General features: G+C 35.0%; 1 protein-coding gene across 1 annotated transcript; it reads right to left on the bottom strand.

The window, feature by feature from the left end:
* Positions 1-207: 207 nt before the first annotated feature.
* Positions 208-23599, bottom strand: LOC129526003 (solute carrier family 35 member F5-like). Its single transcript, XM_055358921.1, has 10 exons — positions 23561-23599; positions 22081-22162; positions 20890-20977; positions 17893-17957; positions 15712-15816; positions 11662-11818; positions 9378-9492; positions 5412-5566; positions 4189-4286; positions 208-1629 (listed from the first exon to the last, which is right to left on the bottom strand). Exons 1-9 carry the CDS (start codon positions 23597-23599, stop codon positions 4211-4213), a joined length of 882 nt encoding a protein of 293 aa, XP_055214896.1. The 3' UTR covers positions 208-1629; positions 4189-4210.
* Between the last annotated feature and the right edge of the window lie 1607 nt (positions 23600-25206).

Raw genomic sequence — 25206 nt, 5'->3', positions numbered from 1 at the left:
TGTTACTTCATTATGTTCTTTTTAAAAGAAAATTCCTCAGAAGTCCACATTCTTTACATGCCTTCACCCTGTTGAGCTAAACAGGTCAAAAGTATAATAAACTCAACATTATTTTTAACTTGCATTATTGGTGGTGCCAAATGAGAAAAGAGCTGTTTTTGCCACTTTGGGCTGGATGATTTAAAAAAAAAAAAAGAGAGAGAGAGCTGTTTGTATTTTAAATTTAATATCATAAACAATTTTTAAAGGTAATATAATATAGAAGTTCTCAGAATGAAACAAAAGGAAGGCTAAACTTCATTTTAGACTCATGGTAACACCAAAGCAATTTTAAGAATGTGAATAGGAAGCTAAACACTGCAAAGAGAATTCTTAAAAATCAGATTAGTTAAGAAATTTTGAAGAGAACTAAACTCTTCACACAGAAAACTTGAAAAGAATATTGATTAATCAAAAGCCTGTGAATCCTGGGACATACATTTACTGATATCTATGGTGAATAGAGTCCAGGAGCAGTTGCATAATAAGTACATGTAAGGCCTAAGTTTAAGAATTGCAATTAGGAGTATTTTACATTTAATTTATAATCTTAGTAGAGGAAAAGTTCTGATGTGATTTTAAAAACAGAATCCCTTCTCGCCTTACTTACTTGGTACTTTAACCATTACAAATTTATTCAGGAAAACTAAAATTATTTAAAGAAGAGACATCTAGTTCTAGAGTAATCTGGCACATTCATATGTGAAAAAAAATTAGAAATCACTTGATACATCTACAATACACAAATACACGTATAAACATTGTATTTTAATAATACTCTTTGTCACTTCAATTTAAATCATTCCATTATGAAAATTTCTTAATTGAAGGGAGACTATTTCTTCAAAACTCTAAATTAAGCAGAGCTTTATCAATTAAGTTTACAGCAATATAGCCTTTAGAAATACATATTTCTTCATTTTATAATAATACTTCCCCTTTAAAAATTTGCCACGGTTTGTCACAGATTTAAAATACAAGGCACCTAATGCTATAAAAGAATAATACAGTAAATGTAGTGTAAGTGAACCAGATATTTTCTCAAATACTTATTCTTTTTAAAGTCCCATGAAATTTGCACAAACATGCTTGTTGCATAAATTAAACATTTTTTGTGTAGTTAATTTGCAATATTCTACAAAACCCAAAAATATAATCCACACTTACTACAGGTAGCTTATTTTAGCATTTTACCTGTCAGAAATACTGGTCTATGAACACTTAAGTGATTTCTTGAAAACATTTTCATAATATATTCCAGCATTTAACATGTGAAAATAAAGTCCCAGAACATTAGGATTTATTCCTTGATTAGTTCAAATGATTTCAACAGCTGAATTCCTTGAGATGTGTAAGGCAGGTTGGTCCTTTGGATGGACTGTAGACTGAAACTTCCTATAACTGTAGTGATATGTACACAGCTACATAGCAAAGTGCTTCATTATGAAAATGAAGAAAACAGGTATGAGAAAAATATAGTTTAGAGTTTCAAAGAACTGAAACTGTTATTTTTCAGACTAGGCACTGAAACATTTTTTCTACAAAAACTTGCCAGAGATTGTCTCTTCGCTGTATAGTTCCATTATCAAGCTAAAAACAGAAACCACAGAAATGTGATTAGATTATAATTTCACAGTTTTAGTTTTCTATAGTTTACATTTTAAAAAGCAAATTATCTTAAGATTGAAATACCTATTTTCACTGTATACATACTTAATAACTGGATACTCAAATTTGGAGTACTAAGAACTTATGAATGTGACTTCTATAGCAATGTCAAAAGCTGACATCAACACTAAAGACTGTGTATTAGCAGTTAGTTGTACTCCTGGTATATTCCACCATTACTCCTGCAAAGACAAAGACACCTGCCCAGTCTATTCTACTCTATTGCAATCCATCCTCTCTAGTCTTCACTCTCTTCTTTACACAGCTCTCACTTCTAAAAATACTGAAACCTTGCTGGATATGGGTAGGTTTAAGTGTGAGTATGAGAACAATGCACAGCATACCCAAGAAAAATAATGCATAAATTACAGCATTAAAAAGCTTTCAAGAATACAAAGTCCTCACTTAATGTCATAGGTTCTAGGAAACTGACTTTAGGTCCCCGAATAACATTTTTTCGTTCAGTGTTGTTATGTTATAATGTTGATGCAAAAAAAAAAAAAGGTTTGCTGTAATTTTGCGTAAAGTCACAGTTTATAAGAACCTACTGATGATGTTAAGTGAGGACTTACTGTAATTGTGTTTACGTTTTTTTAAATTTAAAGATGGCACATAAACATATATTTAGTTCCACTTGTTCTCCAAAACCTCACTAAAAAGGAAACAAAGGGTTAAAAAAATATATTTTTTAACAGAAATAAGGTCTCACTATGTTGCCCAGGCTAGTCTCAAACTCCTGAGCTCAAGTGATCCTCCCTCCTTGGCCTCCCAAAATGCTAGGATTACAGGCATGAGTTACTATGCCCAGCCTGGAATTTTTTTCTTAAAAGGAACAAACCACATGGACAAAAAGAAAAGTAGAGAGATGAGAAAATAACAGCCAACTCTTGGTTAGCAATGGAAAAACAGGACTAGATATCTCTGTAAGGAGGGGTGAAGAAACAACTAAAAACAAGAAGACTGGTATAATGTCTATAGAAAAAGCAGACAGACACCCAGATGCCCTCTCTTACTTTTCACAGTTGGCCAAGTGCCTTTTCTCTATCCCAGGAGAAGACTTTAAGGTTTACTCTCCAAAAAGGGTAGTAACAGAGGATCTCTGGATAAGGGAAATACCAGGACGAATCCTACATAGCTCAGTTATAAGTAACAATTTTTTAGTGACAACAATATAAACACTGACTACAGATCTATCCAAAATTATGCAATAACTATACAGGGATGATGAGGAGGCCGAACTGATATGGAGACAGTAGGCATATGAGGTGGGAGCAGAGGAGGAGTAAACTTGAAAATAATCTGTCCTCATTGATCTTAGTGGGAAAGTCAGCTGAAGATGCCTAAAACCGAGAACTCATGAAACACAAGTCATAAGCGTGATACTTAGGGAGACAAGAAGGAAAATACCAAAAGAATCAGCAAAGAGTTTAATTTCCTCAGAGTGGGAAGAAAATGAAAGCAGGATGAGCAGGGCAGGGAAGGGCAGGGGTAACTGCCTTGTACAAAAAGGCTTGGAGAACTAGAGCTCAAACCATGTGCAGGTATAAACTAGATTTAAAAACAGCACACTAAAGAAAAACAGAAAACCAGGACCATTAGCTGTAGGTTAGAAGCAAGTTTACCATGAGGATAACGAAACTTAATCTTCAAGCCTAATATAAGTGTTAACAACTGACAGGAGTTGTACAATGTTCTAGATAGGGAGGGAAAACTCAGTAGCAATCAAGAAACATTTCAATATAAATTGCCTAAAGATGTCTTAGAAAAACTAGAAAAATTCTAGTAGTTTATTGTGATCTTTCATTCTAAATAATCACTTTTGTACCTGCAAAATCTGTATGTTACATTTAATTCAAGCTTTCATTCAGCAAAATATTAAATGTCATGTACTCTATCATCGAAGACATATAAAAGACACTATTTCTTAAAATGTAAAAAATGGAAAAATATTCCAGAAGCATTGTTAAATGACAAAGCAATGTCAGAGAATGAGGATAAACACTGTGCCAGTTATGTAAAACACACACATAAAGATTAGTATTTTCCAACCAGTATATTGTACCCCAGGATATTACATTTTTCTTTTATCATCAGAGAAAAAATATTTTTCTAAAGCATATTATTAAATAAAATGACCCTTAGCATGAATAAAAATGAGTTAAAACTTTCTGATCATTTGAGTCAAGCACTATTATACATACTTTATATTTACCAAGTATTTACTATTTTAACACCCTCATAAGGGAGGTTCTACTGTAATCCCATTTCACAAATAAGAGAGCCGGAGCATCAAGAGATTAAGAACCTTGCATAGGGCCACACAGCTAGTATGTGGAGAAGACAGAACTGGAGTCCAGGCTTTAGCCCCTTTAGCCTCTAAGGCTGTATTGCCTCTCAAACAACTAATTATAGAAAATCAACCCTTTGAATATGACACAGATAAGAACCTTATTCAATACTAAACCCAGCTCACATACAAACCTGGGCTACAGACAACAAACAGCTAACTAGCTCCAACCTCCTGAGAAACACTGTGCATAGAGATGAGACTCTCACACTGTTCGCTGTCTTCTGGAACTCTTAAGAAAAAAAAAAAGCAATAATTAAGGAAAGCTTTAGAGCTGAAAAGGAACCTCAAACCTTATTTATTCCATTGGCTGAAGCTATGTGGACAGGATGCAAGTCAGTGGCAGAACCAACACTAGGATAAAATTTCCCAAGAACTTGTCCCAAGTTAGCGTTTTTTGTTTTTGTTTTTTAAATAAGAGACAGGGTATCACTTTGTCACCCAGGCTAAAGTGTAGTGGTGCTATTATAGTTCACTGCAGCTTTGAATTCCTGGGCTCAAGTGATCCTCCTACCTCAGCCTCCCAAGTAGCTTGGGACTACAGGTATATGCCATTGTGTCTGGGTAATTTTTTTTTAATTTTCTTAGAGACAGGGTCTTGATATGTTGCCCAGGCTGGTCTTGAGCTCCAGAGTCACTGGAACCAAGTTCTTTTTATAGCAAAATGTAAAAAGCTTTCATTCTTAAAAAGAAAGAAATTGGAAAGAAAAACTGAGGAAATACTATTCTATCATGAATTATGTTCAAACCAATAAAAGTTTTCTATATTTAAGTTTGTTACGGCAAAACAGTAAACCTTTTGGTATTTCCTGTGAATCATATTTTTTTTTTAAAAACATGTAGATACTAGGCAGGCAAATCACTTGTGGTCGGGAATTCAAGGCCAGCCTGGCCAACACGGGGAAACCTGCCTCTATTAAAAATACAAAAATTAGCTGGGCATGGTGGTGCACGCCTGTAATCCCAGCTACTCAGGAGGCTGAGGCAGGAGAATCACTTGAACCCAGGAGGCAGAGGTTGCAGTGAGCTGAGATCATGCCATTGCACTCCAGGCTGGGCTACAGAGCAAGACTCTGTCAAGAAAGAGAAAAAAAGAAGAAAGAGAAGAAAGAGAAGAAAGAAAGAGGGAAAGAAAAGGAAAGAAAAAGAGAGAGAAAGAAAAAGAAAGAAAGAAAGAAAGAGAAAGAATCTTATTACCCAAAAGATCTAAACAAATTATTTTCATCTGCCGTAACATATAAGTTATCATCTTTCAATAATTCCTCACAAAAATCTCTAAAAGCTAGGCCAGCATGATGCAATTCTCAGTTATCTAGCAAACACTATTTTTAAAAATGTGTATTGGGACTAAACGTACCTCTGAATTCGATGTTTTCTGCATATAAAAGCAAATATTCTTCTGATTCCCAACATCACAGGATCCCAATTATTATAATGGCATAGGAGAGTTACAATAAAAAATGAAAAAAATACAGGAATAGCTCCTGCAAAAAATAACCAAGAAAACTGCACCTAAAAATAAAAGATAGAGGAAAAAACACACCCACAATTATCATTAAGGCAATTTCCCCCTTCAGTGTAAGTTTTCTATTTGTGAAAACTAGCAGGAATAAGAACAATGGGAAGACAAAATTAAACACTGACAATGTATTAAGTGTATTATTATTAAATAAGAATTCAAGACTTCAACTTACTATTCCATGTACCTAAATTACCAACAACAATAGTTCTTGCTTGGAAAATAGGCTAAAGGAAAGCCAAGAAAGCATACTTTCCATTTATAGGCATTGTACACTTAGAGTAGAGATATACAGTATGAAACTTTGCTCCTGCACACCATGTTGCTCATTTCTTCTTCACTGTTTGCTGCCTAGTCTCAAGTGGGTCTCTCTCCCTCAGTTTCTGAAGTCATCTTCAAAAAATGTATATTTTCGTAAAAAGTTACAGTTGTAGTATGCTGTGTATGCTACAGTCCTTATGACAGTACCAAAAACAAATTAAGTGCAAATTTGACACTCAAAACTCGCTTATCTAGTAATAAATGAAAAAAGCTCAAAATGAAATGACCAAATAAAATAAAGAAAAAAAATAGAAATATTTTTACTAAGGAATGTTAGCCAGAGAAGACAAGCAACAAGACAAGCCTCATCAGTGATGTCAACAAGTCTGATCCTCCAATCCATCATTTATCAGGGTTGTCAAGAAAATAAAAAATATCTGTAAGTAGGGTGGAGGTATTAAAATCAAAAAGAAAAAAAATAAGAAAAACAAATATATAAATAAAAAGAAAATAAAAAATAATGAGATGCCATCCAAAACAAAACTCATTCTTCCCTTTCACTGGTTCACTTTTACCATCTAGACTCAGCTAAAGATCAGAAACGATTGTCAAAGAAGCCTACACTGATCAACTACTGAGACTTAAGTGTAACACACAGGAGGTTTGCTTTAAAAATCATTATGAAAATAGTAACTTCTATCTATAAAATAGGGAAGGAAAACTGTGTTTGCCCTCTTTGAGAATTAAAAAAAAAAAAAAAAGGGCATGGAATCATAGGTAAGACTCCCTCTGGTGGAAAATATATACTATTCCATTTCATAGCACCATTAGTCAGAGTAAACGAGTTTTGTGAGCATAATGTCTTTTATGAGGGAACTCACAATGCATAACACAAGAATAATAACTGACAATTTTTAACATGCATACCCTATTTCTATGGTATTCATATAAAATGACTGAGTCAGCCTAAGAACACCCCGGAAAGAATAGTCATTAAACTGAAAAGCCTTCATTTAGTTATGAAATTACCAATATATTTTAACATATTCCTGGAATATTTGCCAGAATGACTAATAATCAGGAAAAACCATGCTGCATTTAAATTATCCAAGATCAGAAAAGGTATTAAGAAGTTATAAATAATGCGATTAAAAATGTAGATATAGTTGATAGAATTATTTCATGAATATTCAACTAAAAACCTTATTTCATAACTGAATCAAAGCAAACTTAATAAAGATAGATAAAGCCCTAAAAGACTTTAGAAGGCAAGTTCACTTTCCACAATGTAGCTGTTTGTATGTTGTCTCATAATAAAAAACTTCTAATTTGATTTCCAACAAGCTAAGACAAAAGAAATGAAGCCATTTATTACAACAAAGAAAATTACCTATGTAAACAAAAATTTTTTTTCTAATTCCTAAATATATCTGAATATCAAATAGAATATGATCAAGGATGCTTTCTATTATATAAAATGATTATAAATAGATTTAAATAACCAATTTGTTTCAAGCACAATGTTAATAAATGCTAACATTTCAGAAGCTATATATAAATACAGTTAGCTAATTAAACCTAAAAACCCTAGAAAAGTAGATTTCTCTTATCATGTTTGTGTTACAGTTCTGGACACACACTGCTGCTTTTTCCAGATGGAATCTCCCTAACCTCAATCCTGACACCAACACACAGCCTGCTCCTTTAACTGACTGCCCAGTTCTAGATATGAAGACAATCAAGAACACCAAATCTTTTCTTGATTGTCTTCATATCCAGAACTGGGCAATCAGTTAAAGTTTGGTTATGTTTTTATAATTAATTGCATGTGCATACATTTCCCCGTTTTGTCTTTACCCTAAAATACTTTATTAAACAAATTATAACCATTATTGTTTGTAATGATAATTATGAAATGACTAATCATTTAATACAATTAGGTCCCCTGTGACTATTTTCTTAAAAATTCCTGAACATTAAGCTGCAATTTTTTTCAATCTACAAAGCTTTTGTTTTTAAAATATCAGTACAATAAAGATGATTTACACAGTAGTCTACCAAAATCCTCTAACTAGTAGCACCTTCCCAGTTTCACAACCAGTTTGGTTCATATTCAGGATTATGACCTGAAGATGAAGAAGGGCCTAGATATTACTTAAATCTATAAAAGAATGATGTGTAATAATGTGCAATGTTAGTGTTATATAGAATATCCACATTCTTTGAAAATGCAAGTTATGTAAGATAATTAATTCTCAATTAAGGAAAGAATCTCAGTTCTTTAACCATGACAAATAAGAATTTACTGACCATAAAACAAAGTTAAATATCAGTAAAGAATTATTTTATAAATAAAGAGGATATACAGCACTAAGCATATTTTGCTTTTATCTTTTTTTTTTTTTTTTTTGAGATGGAGTCTTGTTCTGTTGCCCAGGCTGGAGCGCAGTGGCATGATCTTGGCGCAGTGGCATGATCTTGGCTCACTGCAACCTCCGCCTCCCGGGTTCAAGTGATTCTCCTGCCTCAGCCTCCCAAGTAGCTGGGATTACAGGTGCCTGCCATCACACCCAGCTAATTTTAGTATTGTTAGTAGAGACGGGGTTTCACCATGCTGGCCAGGCTGGTCTCGAACTCCTAACCTCAAGTGATCTGCCTGCCTTGGCCTCCCAAGTGCTGGGATTACAGGCGTGAGCCACTGTGCCTGGCTAAGACCTAGAGAAAAATAGGTTTAAAATTTTGATTATTGCTTGTACACATTATAAGCCTTTGGGCCTTGAAGTATTTCCCTCTTCAAATTATATTAGACTAAAACACACATACACACACACACACACACACACACACACACTTCTGTGACTTAGTAGTTGCAGTTAAAAGTTAAATGCCTACATATACTGAACTGTGTGATAAATGGCTATGCTCCATCTTTCAGTGCTGGGCAACAGCATACCTCTGTTCTTCCTGCTACACTCAGGAGCACTGAATAAACTCTTCCCTTCTAGGCTGCTGGCAGCAACATCCCAGATTCTCTTTTCTGTGGTGTTAGCATTGCCAATATTTATCACGAGAATCCCCACATCCATACTAGGCCTTCAGAGAAAAGGGATGGGATACCCACTCTGCTGAGTCCAGAGAGAGATGGCTAACTTTTACTGCAAACAGCATGATTCCTGTGCTGCTCATTCAGCACAGTGTGAAGGAGCCTGTGACAGGGTTTATCGCAGAAACTAAAATGCTTGTATGATAAAATGTGACTTACCAAAGAACTTCTGGAACAGAATCAGCTCAAAAACTGGAGAACTACATATGAAGATGATGCCCTTAACTTAGAAATTTAGGGAAAAAATGGAAAAGCTAAAAATGGAAATTATCTATTTCTTCGGTACTTTCTATATTTCTATGTAGTAAAGCACCTTGGGAGAGAAAGCATCAAGTATTATTTATGTTTGTATCCTCATAATTTAATCACATCTCAACTTTCATTAGGTTTGTTTTAATAACACACCTAAAATATCTATGAATAATAAATAGTTTCCTTACCTTTTGCATACACATGTCAGCTATTATGGACAGAGGTATTGTAAGGCTTAGTGCAAGTGTGCCTATCAATGATGAGGTAAGAAAGCAGCCCCAAAAAAAAAGAAAATATACATTTCTATATTTAAAAAATTAAACAACCAAAGAAAAACACTGAACAAAGACTTTCTATCCTATAATATAGGCCTGTGAGATCAGGAGCAAAGATAAGGGGCTAGGATGGATTGAAACATAAAATATAATAAAGTTATTAAGATGATTCTCAAAGTTTTTCTTCAAATATTAAAAATACAAATATATAAGTATAAAAAGCTCAAAATATTTTATGCTATTTTCAAGATCTGTTTGCAGATATTATTCAACTTTGGGTGTATAGCTTATATTTCATTAATTTTTTTAAAAAACTGTTGAACAGTTATTACAGTTTTGTGATGATTTGTAGATAACAAAGAAAACAGCATTATTAACATTGCAGGACAATACTTCACACATAGACTTTAAGGAAGTGATAAGCCAACATGTGATTCTGTCACCAAGCAAAAATATCTCACCTTCATGAACACTAAAATCATGTGTTACTCTTTTGATTTGGCTTGGCATAAAAAAAGAAAGACTTGAATATTCTTAAAAAATATTTTCTTGTTGTTTTCCATTTTTCTAACAATTGTCCTAACCAAAAGCTAAGTAAGCTCTTTATTTTCACCTTGAATTATCAATGTGGGTATGAAATTTTGAAATATCTATCTGCATACCATTTTGTTGAATTGAAAGAAAATATTACACCCAATGGAGACAGATGAGCCATTTATAAAGACTGATAATTTGGGCATATAAGGAGAAAATGAATTATAAGCCAAGATAAAACCATAATGTATATCGTTAGGACTACAGATCCATGGAAGTTATAGGCAAGTAAAATCTAGCTCAGTATATGTCAGAATTAATAATGCTGTCCTGCAATAAAAGGGGCTATCTCTCAATAAAGTGTCACTAGAAGTAATGAACAGAGGCTGAACAACGAGTCCTTATTGATGAGGTAAAGGAAACAAGTACTTGTGGTTCCCACTACTTAGCTGCTCTGTGAAAAGAGCATTCGGGGTCAAATACAGCATATGTTCTTGGATGTTTATCATGCAGAGTACTATAATAAAAAACCTGGGAGGTAGAATTATAAAGCCTGTTTGACTTAATCCAGCTGTTAAGGTGGATCCAATTTAGCTAAAGGCTAAAGCCTTTTGTCATCTGTTAATAGTTAAGGTTAAAAAAATCGAGTATCTAAAATGTACATAACTAAAGATGAAAAAATTAATGAGCAAATGGATTATGATTTTAAAGAATTTTAGATCAGCAAAGGAGTTTAGATAAGAACATAAATTACTACAATACAAAGTAAATCTTTAAGTATTACACAAAAGAGAGTGATATGGGGGATACCAAGAAAATAGGTATTTCTTAACTGGGCAGGGAGACACAGCACTATAGGCAGAGCATTAAGGAAGACTTCACAAAAAAGTCTATTTCTGTTGCAGTCTTTTGCAAGGGAAAACTAGTTAACAGTTTCAATGGGTATGTAATAAAATTCATTTTATTCACTTATGTTTTATTCATTCTATTCATTTCAAATTTCTATTAAATAAAAATAGGACTAAGTATAAAGCTCTGTTATTTGAAAGGTCTCTCAAACTCCATACATGATACTGTCTTCAAACTATTTTAAGTTTATTATCGCATATCAGTATATTGGATATACAGCATATCAAAGTATGTTAACATCTCAAATCAATCACAGTTTAAGGTTTACATATCTGGCTCACCCATATGAAAGGTCCTGAAAATAAATAAAACAAAAACACCTATGAACAAGCAAACAGATATTCCAAAGCCTCTTAAATAAGCACCATCTCCTGGATTCTCAACTAGAACTCATGCACTCATACTTGGCACACATACCTCATATGTTTGGATATCCATTAGATAATGACTACTTTCATTTGCATAATACTCCACTTTCTAAAACATTTTTACAGATTTACACCATTCATATTCATTCTTTCATTCAACAAGTATTTATTGAGCTCCTTCTGTGGACAAGGTACTACTCTAGAATGGGCACACAGAAGTTAAAAAACAAAGTCCCTGCTCTAGTGGAGTTAAAGTATTCAGTTGTATGTGTGTTGCAGAATGGGGTGCACAGGAAGGGCCACCAGCAAACAGACAAATATAAACGCTTAAAATATCCAAAAATTAATCAACTGATAATAATTGGAGAATAAACAGTACATACCACAACCACAGGAACTCTGAGAGTACTGTTCCAATAAGGCCATTAATGATAATGCACATTAATAGTACTTTATTGGGAAACTCGAAGTCCTCAAATCCAGTATAATGAAGTAAAAAGAAACCTGGCCATAAGAGCAGCAGATTAAACAAACCTACAAAACCTGAACATGTATAAAAGAGACAAGAGTTAAAATTGATTTATTTCTATTTTCCAAGCTTATTAACTCTAAAATCAAAATTAGATTTTGCACAAAAGCACTCTGGGAGGTTTCCTTAGCTAAAACTTCTGTTGGTTTGTTTTTAAGTCAGTCCTGTGAATAGCTCAACACCATTAAAAAAAAAACTGTCTGAAGCAACTGGTGATCACTCAGTTCAACTATCCACATTGTATGGGAGCAACTACTATGGAATAAACCACTTAGGACAACTCAACAAGAAGGGTTGTTAACCTTAGCTACTGATAATATAGTGCCCTAGAACTTAAAAGAAATAACTGGTATGTATGTGTTTGTGTACTCAGCCTAAATTAATTTTGAGGAATTAGATGGTTTGCTCTCTGATTCAATTATTTATGTCCAAAACACTTGTGCTTTGTGAGCAATAATGGAAGAAGGTTCCAAAGGAGATAAAACCCTTGGTTCCTGCATTCCCAGACCTCTAACTAGTTAGTGAGAAAGTATGTACACACAAAGAGCTATTCAACGTATGAGCAAAGTACCACTGACTAGTTATTAAGGAAAGCCATCCCACATAGTGGTTGAGTGTGTACTCGGCAGTCTGACTGCCTGGGTCCAATCCCAGCTCTATATATCACTCAATAGTAGTGCAAGCCTTATACCTCTTTAAGCCTCAGTTTTCCAATCTATAAGCATAAAATAACATTTAATAATATTTAATTAGGTTTCTGGGAAGAGTAGACAAAACACATAAAATATAGCATAGTATCTGGCACATGGTAAGCACTTAATAAAAGTTAGCTAATATTATTATAGAAATTAAGTTTATATATGACTATATACAAGTAAAAGTAAAGAATATAAAGAAAAAAGATTACAATTCTATAATAAATTTTGTTGTACTTCCTATACAGTTTATGTCACAAATTTGCTATATGATTTATGTAACTATACAGCTTTCTTAAAAGAAAATTAAATTACAGTAGATATATAATTGATACTTACTATGTCACCTAAATAATAAACCAGTCATTAGGATGCCTAGTTAAATCTTAACAGGGCAGGAGCACCCACTCTCTGTCTGATGCTAAAGACTCACAGCCACCCCACTTCTGTGAAGGGGGGCAAATAAGTCTGCCTTTCCCAGCAAGTTCCCACCCTCCACTCCACCCCATCTTCTGCAGCTCATTACTAACTGATGGAGGCTTTACGAGGCCAGCCATCACGACTCAAGGCCCAGACATATTAGCTGCTCTCCCTCTGCTCCCTGCCTCAGTACCTGCAATGAATTGGGCCAAACCTCAGTTATACTTGTGCGCCACACGGTTCTTTCCCCTTCTCTATCTTGCTTCCTTCACTGCAAGTTTTTCCTTCAGTGAACTCCCCACAAAAAATCACCCACACAAATTCCCCATCTCATATCCTGTTTTAGGGAGCCCAACTATTATGGTTTGGCTCTGTGTCCCCACCCAAATCTCATCTTGACTTGTAATCCCCACGTGTCAGGGAGGGACCTGGTGGGAAGAGACTGGATCATGGGGGTGGTTTCCCCCATGCTGTTCCCATCATAGTGAGTTCTTACAAGATTTGATGGTTTTAAAGTGTTTGGCAGTTCCCCCTTCTCAAGTTCTCTCTCTCTTGCCAGTGTGTAAAACATGCCTTGCTTCCCCTTCACCTTACGTCATGATTGTAAGTTTCCTGAGGCCTCCCCAGCCATGCAGAACTGTGAGTCAATTAAACCTCTTTTGTTTAAAAATTACCCAGTCTCAGGTAGTTCTTTATAGCAGTGTGAAAACAGACTAATACACCAACTTACATCTATTGATTAAAAAAACAACAACAAAAGAACACATATACAGCAAGGACACATGACCTAAAATGCTTAAATAACATTACAAAGTTGTTTTAATGAAACACCAAAATGTGGCATTACCAAGATCTAAATCTATTTTCTAGTCCCTGAAGTGCTGAGTCTATGAAATCCCACATAAATTAACATCCTTTGACCTAGAGACAAAAGTCCCAATGACCCCACCTATTCCCTCAACTGCCCAGAATCTGGCGCCACATGCCTTTCTGTTCTTCTTCCACAAAGCGAAGTTCCAGCACAATCATTCAGATCTACTCACTGCTCCCTGTTAAGCCTCTGCTCACACTCCCTTGCCTGAAGAGCCCCCAACATCCCAATCCTAACTTCTCCAAATCCTGTCTATTCTAAAGCCCAGGGCAGATCAATATTGCTTTACATATCACATCACATATGAACAGGACCAACACAAGCCACATGTCTATATGCACTCTCCCTAATATGAGTAAATTAAGCAATTTTTCTTGCAAGTTGTCAATGTATAAATTTTTAAAAAGTACCACTGACCCAACCACCTACCTATAACACTAAAAAAAACTAGCATTTTATTCCATTCCAAATAAAATTTTCTATGACTCTCAAATAAAATATCATTAAAATTATCTTTTCATTTTTAAGAGACAGCATCTTACTCTGTTACCCAGGCTAGAGTGCAGAGACACAATCATAGCTCACTGCAGACTCGAACTCCTGGACTCAAGTGATTCTCCTGCCTCAGCCTCTCATGCAGCTGGGATTACAAACACATGTAACCAAACCTGGCTATTATGCTATATTTCTTGAATTCTATATTTAAAAAGAATTTAAGCAATCATTCAGCCTCATGGCTTTTCAAACATTTTATTTTTGTTAGTCTTTAGGTACAAGTATTTAATCTATTTTTAGTTTTAAAATAGTTTTAAAATAGTCTTTTTAAAAAAAAAATTAAATAGAAATGCAGTCTCCCTATGTTGCCCAGGCTGATCTTGAATCCCTGGCTTCAAGCAGTCCTCCTGCCTCAGCCTCTCAAAGTGCTGGGATCACAGGCGTGAGCCACAATGCCCAGCCATAAGATAAATCTTTACTATAAATTAAATTCTAATGCAAAATGCTCAACAAAGTAGAGCTGTTCCACAGGTGAAGCAGCAAAGGAGTCCAAGAACTAGACCCCTGCATGCAACTGTATTTCCTTCCAACCATCCCAGAAGCCTACCTATTCCCTAAATCACAGTTTAGAGGCCATTCATCTAGTACAATTTCCTCATATTTCAGATGCCTGTGAGATAAATAAAGTTACAACAGCTGGATTCCAGGTCTCCTGACTCCTTGTAAGCTGCACTTTGAACTCTTATCACGGAGCTTCTTTATCTATTTATATTCAGATATCTTTTGAAAGATTATCTTGTCAATGTGTTCTTCATCTGTAGTCCTACAGATATCGCAAGTTCTTTCCTGAACTGATGTCAGGCAAAGGAAAATTTATAAACCATATCCAGAAACTATAATTGGGTAATTTGAGAATGAATCTATGTTATAAAAGTGTCTGTGTCTTAAAGATAAAATGCAAATGAAAAGCATTTAAATGGCCCACAATTTTTAATGTACATAAGTACATAGACTGCGACAGCATTAAACATATAATTCGGGGGCAGTCTCCCCAGTCCTTTGCTAACTATTCAAAAATGGCAAAATGTAAAATACAGCAGGTAAACTCTCACATGCTTATAAGACCATAAATCTGTCCTATCAGTGAGATAAATATCTGACTTGCAGTCTGAAGACATCAATTTGAAAAAAGTGTTAGGAGTTTCTTTCTGTCTCACACTGAGGAGACGGGCACTCCCTCATAGGTGCACAACTATGCAGGATAAAGTAAGGAAAACATTGGGACTGGCCTTCATAATCTTTAAATGGTTTTAAAGAATCATACGGAAGAAAAAAAAAGGCTTCCCTATTCCCTCCAAAAAACAAAAGCAAAACCCTGTGTTAATCATTTAGAGTAAATAGCCTCCCAAGTTACATATATTCTTACCAAAGAACATTGGAATATCCAACTTGTCTTCTCTATCTACTTTTCTCTTAATCATAACAATATAGACAGCATAGAGCATGGCTCCAGCAAGAGACCAAATGGAACCTGTAAAAATGGACGTGATTTAAAGCAATCACTCATTAGCTCATTCAATATACGCTTAAAATCCAATAATGTGTCAGATAATATTGCAAGAATATACAAAAGTGAAAAGATATATAATGATATAAATCACCTTTATATTGATATAAAGATATATAATGAAAAGGTATAGCCTACCCCATCCAAGTCTTCTAGGAGTACAGGAAGGAGTTTAATGTGTTAACAAATAAATGCAAAAGCATTCACCTCAATGATCCGACCAAAACCTATACATATTATAATAATACAACTCCAAAGTAACACTTTGTTTTTAATTTAGAAATGCATGTTTCTTATTTTACCCTACATAAACAATCTTGACACCTGGCATTTTCCAACTTAACAAATGTTTTTTTCCATCACTAAGCTGTTGCTTGTATTGTCTTCCTTACCCCCATATACCATTCTTAATATGTATTACACTACCACTCCCATCTTAAAGGCTCTGTTAAAGTTCCATTTCTTCCACAAAGCATCCTCTTTCTAATCGGCTGTATTTCTGTCCTGTCTTCTGTTTTAGACAATACTTACTATTGTCAAGTATGGTATTAGTTTAATCCCTAGTAGCTTCATTTTATAAATCTCATATTGTTCCAAATCAAGAACTCCTTGAAAACTGCAAACACATAATTTATACTTTTTAATGTTCCGAAATAGCTAACATAATACAGATCTCACAGTACATGAATAATAAATACTGATTCTCTTTATTAACTCTCAAAAACATTTAAACTTTTCTAAACAGCTAAATAATGTTCTGCCAAGTGGTCATATTCAATACTTTAATCAATTATTCAAAAGACGAATGTTTTATTACTTTTTTTTATTATTTTCAAACTTTTTTAAAGCTAAGGAAAAGCCTGTCAACAAAATCTTGCATACACATGCACATACCAAATACATACATTGTTTTATATACACAAAGCTGCTCTGGGTGAGAAAGAGGTGAGGAGGTTCAAAGCACAGCTCATTGGGTAGTAGCTAGGAATAATTCAGAAAGCATTGTTCTATTCAATAAACCTCAAATATCTAAAGAAGTATTCAAAGAGAAATAATTAATCTAGGTTTATTTTTTATTATGAGGTCTCACTATGCTGCCCAGGCTGGTATTGAACTCCTGGCCTCAAGCGATCCTCCCACCTTGGCCTCCCAAAGCACTGGGATAACAGGCATGAGTCACCATGCTCAGCCCAGCTAGGTTCTGATTACTTTTGTTTTTGTTAAGTCTAAGCAATGGATCAAAATCTAAGTGTTCACCATAGCAGTAACTATGAATCAAGAATCAAGAGTAAATGACAATATTCGTGGGTGAAGATATGACAGCAACAGGAAATTTGTATAGCCTCAAAGTATCCCCCACAAGATGCTTATTACTTACAGTGGGAAATATTAGTAACTTTACACTGGAGTAGGGTGGTTAATTTTAACCACCTTAAAATTAACATTACCAGCAACAGGACAAATCAATATCATGTGCCTTTTGGTAGAATGCACTGATCAGGAAACAATATCACTTCCATTATATTCTTACCAAAAATGCACAACCTCAATTTAACCAAAGAAAATGTCAGACAAATGCAAATTGAGGAACATTCTACAAACCAACTAGGTGGTACCCTACAAAAGTGTCAAGGTCATAAAAGACAAGAAGACTGAGGAACACTTCTGCATTTAAAGGAAACTAAGGAAACACGACAATTAAATGCAATAAATGATCCTGGATCAGAAAAAGAACATTGGTGGAAAAAATGGCAAAATTTGAAAAGGCTTTATAGATAACAGTATCATAATCAACGTTAATTTCTGATTTTTATAACTGTATAATATTTATGTAAGTTGTTAACATTTGAAAAATCTGGGTGAAGGCTATGAGAATTCACTAAACTATTTACGCATTTTTTATGTTATTTCCAAAGGAAAAGTTCAAAAAAAAAACACCCTGCTAGTGCCTACCCTTCGTACGTTCATCTGTGCACATGAGCACGCACATGTAACTTTCTTGTTTACTCTAACAGAGAGACTCCAGAGTCAAGTACTTACCTATTGTACCTCTTCCAGCAGATTTTTCAGACCCTGACAGGTTTACCAGTACAACACCTCCAATGCTATGAGAATAACAGTCATTAATGATGAGCTAAAGAATTCTGAAAAGGCTAATCATAAAGATAAAAATTATTTATAAGTGATCAAGACTAATCTCAACTTTGGGTAAAACTATCAAATAATTTAGCAATTTCAATAATAATATCTAACAATATCAATATAATATAGTGTTATATTTGTATTAACTCATTTAATCCTCACAAAATGTACAATATTATACCTTATAAGGAAGTCTTATTACTGCCATTCCCATTTTACATGTGAAAGCTAATACATAAAGAGGTAAGGTAACTTGACCAAGATCACATAGCCGAGACTGAAATACAGGCAGTTTTACTCCAGAGTCCAGTGCTTTTATGTGCTATGCTATCCACTGTCTTTCAGTTAAGAATGAATTAACCAACTTGTCATCCCTTTCCAATCTTTCTTTTGGATTATACAAATATATCAAACCCATATAAATCCACCAATGGTACTACTCTTGCTTATTGGTAAAATCTAAATTAACAGTAAAACTATCCTTACGTGCTTAAACAATTTCACTAATCTCATGATTTTAGCGGATAAAAATAAGACTGAATTAAGGATGTAGAGATATCAGAGGTCATTCATAAACTCAACTGTTATTTTCTGGGCATCTAATATGGGCAAAGCACTGGGTTACAGAAGTGAACAATACAGATGTGGTTCCTGTCCTCAGGGAACTCTTTACATTGTCTATTTCTATGAATCTTATAAATTGTAACACGTTTTCAAGTAGATGAGATATTGCTAATTAAAAAAAAATTAGCCTAATTCTCTCACCCTGATGAGAAAGACCAGTGTGGCAGTGGGAGAGGAAGATGAAAGAAAATATGTATTCCCTTACGGAAAGATGTCATCAGAACTCAAGTGTAGTCCTTACATTAAATATGCAAACCCTTCAATTAAATCATCACAATTTTCTGTAATAATCACTGTTCATATTCAGATTCAGCTATTATTTATTGAGTATCCACAATATATTAGAAACCAGGGATTTTGTTTCCATTTAAATGATGATGATTATGATAATGGCTAAATATAGTGAGCACCTCCTGTTGTTTATCAGACATTGTTCCAAGCACTTTAGAACTTCTACTCATTTAATCCTCATAATAATCCTATGAGAGAAATCCTATTATCATCCCCAATATACAGATGAGAAAATTGGCACAGAAATGTAAGGAACTTGTTCAAGATCTCAAAACTAGTAATGATGGAGATGGGATTGGATTCCAAGTTGTTTGGCTTGAGGCCACACTCTTGTCTCTCAATTGATGAAATGAGATTTCTTTGCTTAGATTCCCTTCAAGATTGTTGCTATGTAAAATTCTTTTTATAGCCTCAGAAATTGAATCTCTTAGTAAAAAGCCAATTCAAAACAAAATATTAAACAATGTTTAATACATAATTCTTAAGAACATATACTTACTCAAAAAATTTCTAAGTAACACTTTTTTTTAAAGGTACAGATAGTAAATATTTTAGGCTTCTGGGCCACATGGTATTGCAATTCAGCTCTGCCTCTGTAGTGCTAAAATGGCCATAGACAATTTGCAAATAGATGAGAGTGGCTGTGTTCTAATACAATCTGATTTACAAAACCAGCAGCTGACCCAACATAGTTTGCCAACCTCTGTTCGTCTACCTACTTTAATGAGAAGAAGTAATGTACTCTGTCAAAATACTTACAAGTTCAATATTTTATATCCATTTCCTTCTTTATCAAGTCTTTATTAAGATACCACGAAGAAAAGTTATAAATTAGCACATATTTTAAATAAAGTTAAATAAAACCTCATTTACTTCTCCAATACAAACATATTTCCCTAATGCAAAAATTTGCTCGGCTTAAAACATTAGTAAACCATGTAAAAGAATAAATCCCTAGTGGCCATAAAGTCTAAATGATAAATTAGTTGGATCAACCAGCTGCCCATTGGAGCAACCGTGGTTAATTTACCCTTATAACTAAAAAAGAAAAACATTTAATATTAAGAGCTACCAGTCTTCTATGATTGCCCAATACCAGACACTTCATAGCTATTACCACTAAACTTTAAAACAAGGCTGCAAGGTAAAATAGATAATATCATTTTCTCAACTAGGAAACCCTTTCAGAGTTTAAGGAAACTGCCCCAGGGCAAACAGCAGAGCTCTTATTCAATCTCAGCTTTGATAACCAAGAAACACTACTCTCCATCAAATCATCCTGCTACCTTCTCTGATTTTGTTTCATAAAATAAGTTTTATTAAACCAACACATCTTTTTTCAATACTGTCTATGGGCAAAGCCCTATGCTAGGTCTTTGATGACACAAATATAAAACAAGGCTATGGCCTTCAAGGGTTTACAAACCAGTAGGGAAGACAAGACAAACATACACAAAGTTAAATTAAAATATTTAAGTATAGTTATCAGCAACACTCATATTATGCAGTAGTGCAAAACTGCCAAATGAATTATACAGAAAATAACTGAAACATCACCTGAGGCTTAGACAATTAGAGAAAACTGAATGTTAGCTTTCTAAGAGAAGTAGAAAAAGGAGAAATAAAAATCAAAACAAAGAGGGGAAATTGCCTTAAGAAAAAGAAATAGAAACTTGGGAGATTATGAGGATTAAGCTGCCACATTAAGTGTGAATGTCAGTCCAATACTTGATGAGTCTGCAGACACATGAATGGGAACCAAAGCAGCCTTGGGGTTTTCCCTCTGGTTACCCTACCCAGGAAGGTTTAGAAACCTAGTGCAGGATGTGACAGGGCTAAGTAGCATCATGTCCACTTAAAGCCTTCTTTTATCCACATCTTTCTTTGCTCTTACAATACAAACTACCCTGGTGCCACTATCAGAAATTGTAATATTGTATTTTTAAGCAGAGTAAACTAGCTATCACACTATATGCTTACCTTAAAATTACAGCTAATAGTTTAGAAAGGGTAAATCTATCTCCACTCTTACTTGGAAATACTGCAGCAAGGATTAAGGTAAAAAGTCCTATGAGGAGAAAAGAATTTAAAAATGGTACATGAGTTTAAATACTGTCAACATTTTTACTACCAACTTCATTGTTTAAATAAGCAAATTATATACCTACCTTTCAAATTATTTTTGTCACTCTTAACTAAGAAAATGACTGCAGTTAAGTAATGACTAGACTGAAATGTTTAAAGTTCATGCATAAAATAGCCTCCAAACTAAACCATGTTTATTTCAACAGTACAGATCAAGTACAGTCCTATTTATTTTAAACTAATAGGAAACTTAAATCTTATTCAGAGTAACAAGCTGACTTCATCATAATCAAGCCTGTGTCCCTAAAGTTACTTTTATAGCTTTAAAAATACTTTTGTCTTCCAGATTTGAAAGGTGATTCAATCTTAAAAATAAAACACCTATCATAGGGCAAATTATAGTTCTGAAATAAGCAATTAAATTTTAGCCAAAGGGTCTAGAAAAAGATCTCTGGAAAGGATGTGTGAAGGGAAAGGCAACTACAATACAAAAGGCCAGCCTATAAAACTGTAATATGTTGTTATATAAAAAATATTGTAAAGTATTTGAAGGAACATAAATAGCACAGGCTAAGGCATGAAACTACAGTCATGCTTAACAACAGGGATAAATATAGAGAAAATGTGTGTCGTTAGGCAATGTCATCCTTGTGCCACCATCATAGAGCATACTCACACAAACCTAAATGGTATAGCCTACTACACAGATAGGCTATATGCTATAAGCCTATTGCTTGTAGGCTACCAACTTGTATGGCATGCTACTGTATTGAATACTGTAGGCAACTGTAGCACAATGGTAAGTATTTGTGTATCCAAACATATTTAAACATAGAAAAGGTACAGTAAAAATACAGTATTATAATCTTATGGGACCACCATCGTATATGCAGTCTGTTGTAGACTGAAACATCATATGCAGCACCTGACTGTATACAGATTAAAAGGCAGTTATAATAGACTAATGTATATTAGAACTAATGTAAGAAGCTATAACAAGATTAAAATGTTGTACATGTACATATATATATACCAGAAATACATACACTGATTTATAATGCAGATTTTTAAAGACAAATTTCTTACTGGAAGTTGAAGATAAAATATTAACTATAGCAACTTGTGTGTCTGAAAGTGCTTCTTGATATGACAAATTTGCCAAAAACCACTAAAGAAAAAGAAAACCAAAGTGAACCCTAATGAAAGACATGTTTACATCTGTCATTACAATTCAGAATTCCCTTTTTTGTTCTCCTCCTAAATACCGTTCTCACAAGATGTTTTAAAAGCTGCTTTGTATTGAAAAAATCACAGGCTCCCAAAAAAGACAAACATTTATAATCAGACCTAAGACCATGCTACCCAATTGCCCTTAAAATTTAACAATAGTTGGTTAACAATTAGCATTCAGGTTTTTTTTTATGAGTAAAATCAAGTATCAAATCAATTTAAAAATTTGCTTTATCTAGGCTGCATGTAGTGGCTCATGCCTGTAATCCCAGTACTTTGGGAGGCTGAGGTGGGTGGATTGCTTGAGCCCAGAAAGACCAGCCTGGGCAACACAGTGAAACCCCATTTCTACAAAAAAAAATACAAAAATTAGCCAGGCATGGTAGTGCACACCTGTAATCCCAGCTACTCAGGAGGCTGAGGTGGGAGGATTACTTGAGCCTGGGAGGTTGAGGCTGCAGTGAGGCATAACTCCCTCACTGCACTTCAGCCTAGGTGACAGAGAGACCATTTCTCAAAAAAAAAAAAATTGCTTTATCTAAGTACTGCTGACACTCTGTTAAGTTTATCTAAATCATATTTAAATTTGAGAAAATTCTCCAACATTAGAATATATACAGATGAATACAGCTTAATGAGAAATCTATTAAACCAGATGATGTGCATGGATATGGATGGACCTAGCTAGCTAGCTGGATTGAAAAATAAAAGGCTATATTCACTTTGGAAATTTAGAAATGTCCTATGAAAATGATAATTTATTGATTAATTGTGATTGCTTTTCTGAATCTCAGTTTGGAGACACAACCCAAAGAGTTCTCATAACTTTGGATACAGTGAAGGAAGTTTTCCAGCTATCAGGACTTTTTTTAAAAAATTCTTTCTTCTCTTCCACTTATCTAGGTTAGGATGGAGAATAAGAAATAATACTTTTTTTGATGACGGTTGGCAGGATGTGTGTGTGTCCAAAGTTCAGTAATTTTCACTGATAATTCATCCATTTTTTTGTGGATAACACTTTTTTACTATCTGAAACAATGCTACTATGAATATCTTAATTCTAGTACACACCTGCCACCTGGTGCATAAGTACATGAGTGTCACCAAAGCATATACTAAGAGGTAGATTGCTGGGTCAAGCAAACTAAACTAATGGCTGGTTTTTGGTGTCTCTGTTACTTACACTGGTTGACTCGAAGAGTTATTCCACCAAATGACTTATCTCTATTAAGAGAAGGACATCTCTCGATCTCTCTCAGAGCTTGTGGCTGAGTAGTTTTACACTAGTATTTACATTGAAAAGAAGTAGTAGAGACACATGATTGTAGAGCACTACCAGAACGCAGCAGATGGCTGAGAGCCTAGTAGTCTCCATTCAGTCCATACTGTACTCAAGGCTGAAGCCAGAATGAAACTGTGGCAACATGGTTCTGATTCCATCTGCAATCCTTTGATTTCCTAGATAATTTCACATGCCTATCTAGATAGGTCTCGAACTCCTGACCTCAGGTAGTCGACCCACCTCAGCCTCCCACAGTGCTGAGATTACAGGCATGAGCCACCACGACCTGCTAGGAGTTCACGCTTTAGTTGGGGAAAATATACAATAAGCAAGCCAATTTTTAAAAAGAGAACTGCAATTAGAGTTAAATGCTACAACGACAATCTCACAGGAAGATGGGATGTAGAATGATAAGGCTCTCAGAATAGTAGGAGAAACTATTGCTTCTTACGATGTTTGTCTTTCTTTGTATCAGTGCTCAGCTGAGTCTGCAGTGCTTCAGAGGCAGCTTTCATTTTATAAAAATCTATGATTTCTCCTTCCAGTTGTTTTTCTCTTCCTCGAGCTTCCTTATCTCCTCCTGTTGAATCATTTTAAGATGCTCGAATTTGTCCTGCAGCTGTGAAACCAATGTGCAGTTGTGACACCAAAGCAGTGTGGCTGAACACCCAAAAGAATATGCTTTTTTCTGATTATCAAACAAACCCAAATCATCACAGTAGAGCACGATCTTAATAACAATCTCAAAAACCCAGGAGTAAACACTCAGATATGGAATTTTTCTTTTCTTCTTTTTTCCTTTTATAAGATGGAGTCTCACTCTGTTGCCCAGGCTGGAGTGCACTGGTGCGATCTCAGCTCACTGCAAACTCCATCTCCCAGTTCAAGTGATTCTCCTGCCTCAGCCTCTTGAGTAGCTGGGACTACAGGCATGCACCACCACTACAGGCGTGTGCCACCACACCTGGCTAATTTTTGTATTTTTAGTAGAGATGCGGTTTTGCCATGTTGGCCAGGCTGGTCTCGAACTCCTGACCTCAGGTGATCCTCCCGCTTTGGCCTCCCAAAGACTTTTTTTTTTTTTTAATATAGAGACAAGTTCTCAGTACATTGCCCAGGCTGGTCTCAAACTCCTAAGCTCAAGTGATCCTCCCACCTCAGCTTCCCAAAGTGCTGGGACTGACTGGATGCAGTGGCTCATGCTTGTAAACTCAGCACTTTGGGAGGCCAAGGTGGGAGGATCTCTTGAGCCCAGGAGTTCAAGACCAGACTGGGTGATATAACACAATAGTAAACTTCAACAGGAGAGAGAATCTGTAAACTTCAATATAGATCTTCTGAAATTATCCAGTCAGAGGACAAAGAAAAAAAGAATAAAAAAGAGAAAAGAAGTCTGGGTGTGGTGGCTCAAGCCTGTAATCACAACACTTTGGGAGGCCGAGGCAGGCAGATTAAGAGGTCAGGAGTTCAAGACCAGCCTGTCCAACATGACAAAGCCCCATCTCTACTAAAAATACAAAAATTAGCCGGGTGTGGTGGCACACACCTGTAGTCCCAGCTACTTGGGAGGCTGAGGCAGGAGAATCGCTTGAACCCAGGAGGCGGAGGTTGGAGTGCAATGTGAGCCGAGACCACACATTACACTCCAGCCTGGGTGACAGAGCATGACTCTGTCTCAAAAAAAAAAAAAAGAAAAGAAA

Source organism: Gorilla gorilla, chromosome 10, assembly GCF_029281585.2.
Source record: "Gorilla gorilla gorilla isolate KB3781 chromosome 10, NHGRI_mGorGor1-v2.1_pri, whole genome shotgun sequence".
Classification (NCBI taxonomy): domain Eukaryota; kingdom Metazoa; phylum Chordata; class Mammalia; order Primates; family Hominidae; genus Gorilla; species Gorilla gorilla.
This window is presented reverse-complemented; position numbering and strand designations above follow the sequence as displayed.

Bases quoted from the DNA above. Each gene is read 5' to 3' on its own strand.
- LOC129526003 (XM_055358921.1), bottom strand. From the start codon at position 23,599: ATGGAGACTACTAGGCTCTCAGCCATCTGCTGCGTTCTG. The intron at 11,819-15,711 runs GTAAGAATATAT...ATACATGTTCAG, and splicing joins GGATATTCCAATGTTCTTTG to GTTTTGTAGGTTTGTTTAAT. The intron at 5,567-9,377 runs GTAAGGAAACTA...TTTTATTTTTAG, and splicing joins CTGACATGTGTATGCAAAAG to GTGCAGTTTTCTTGGTTATT.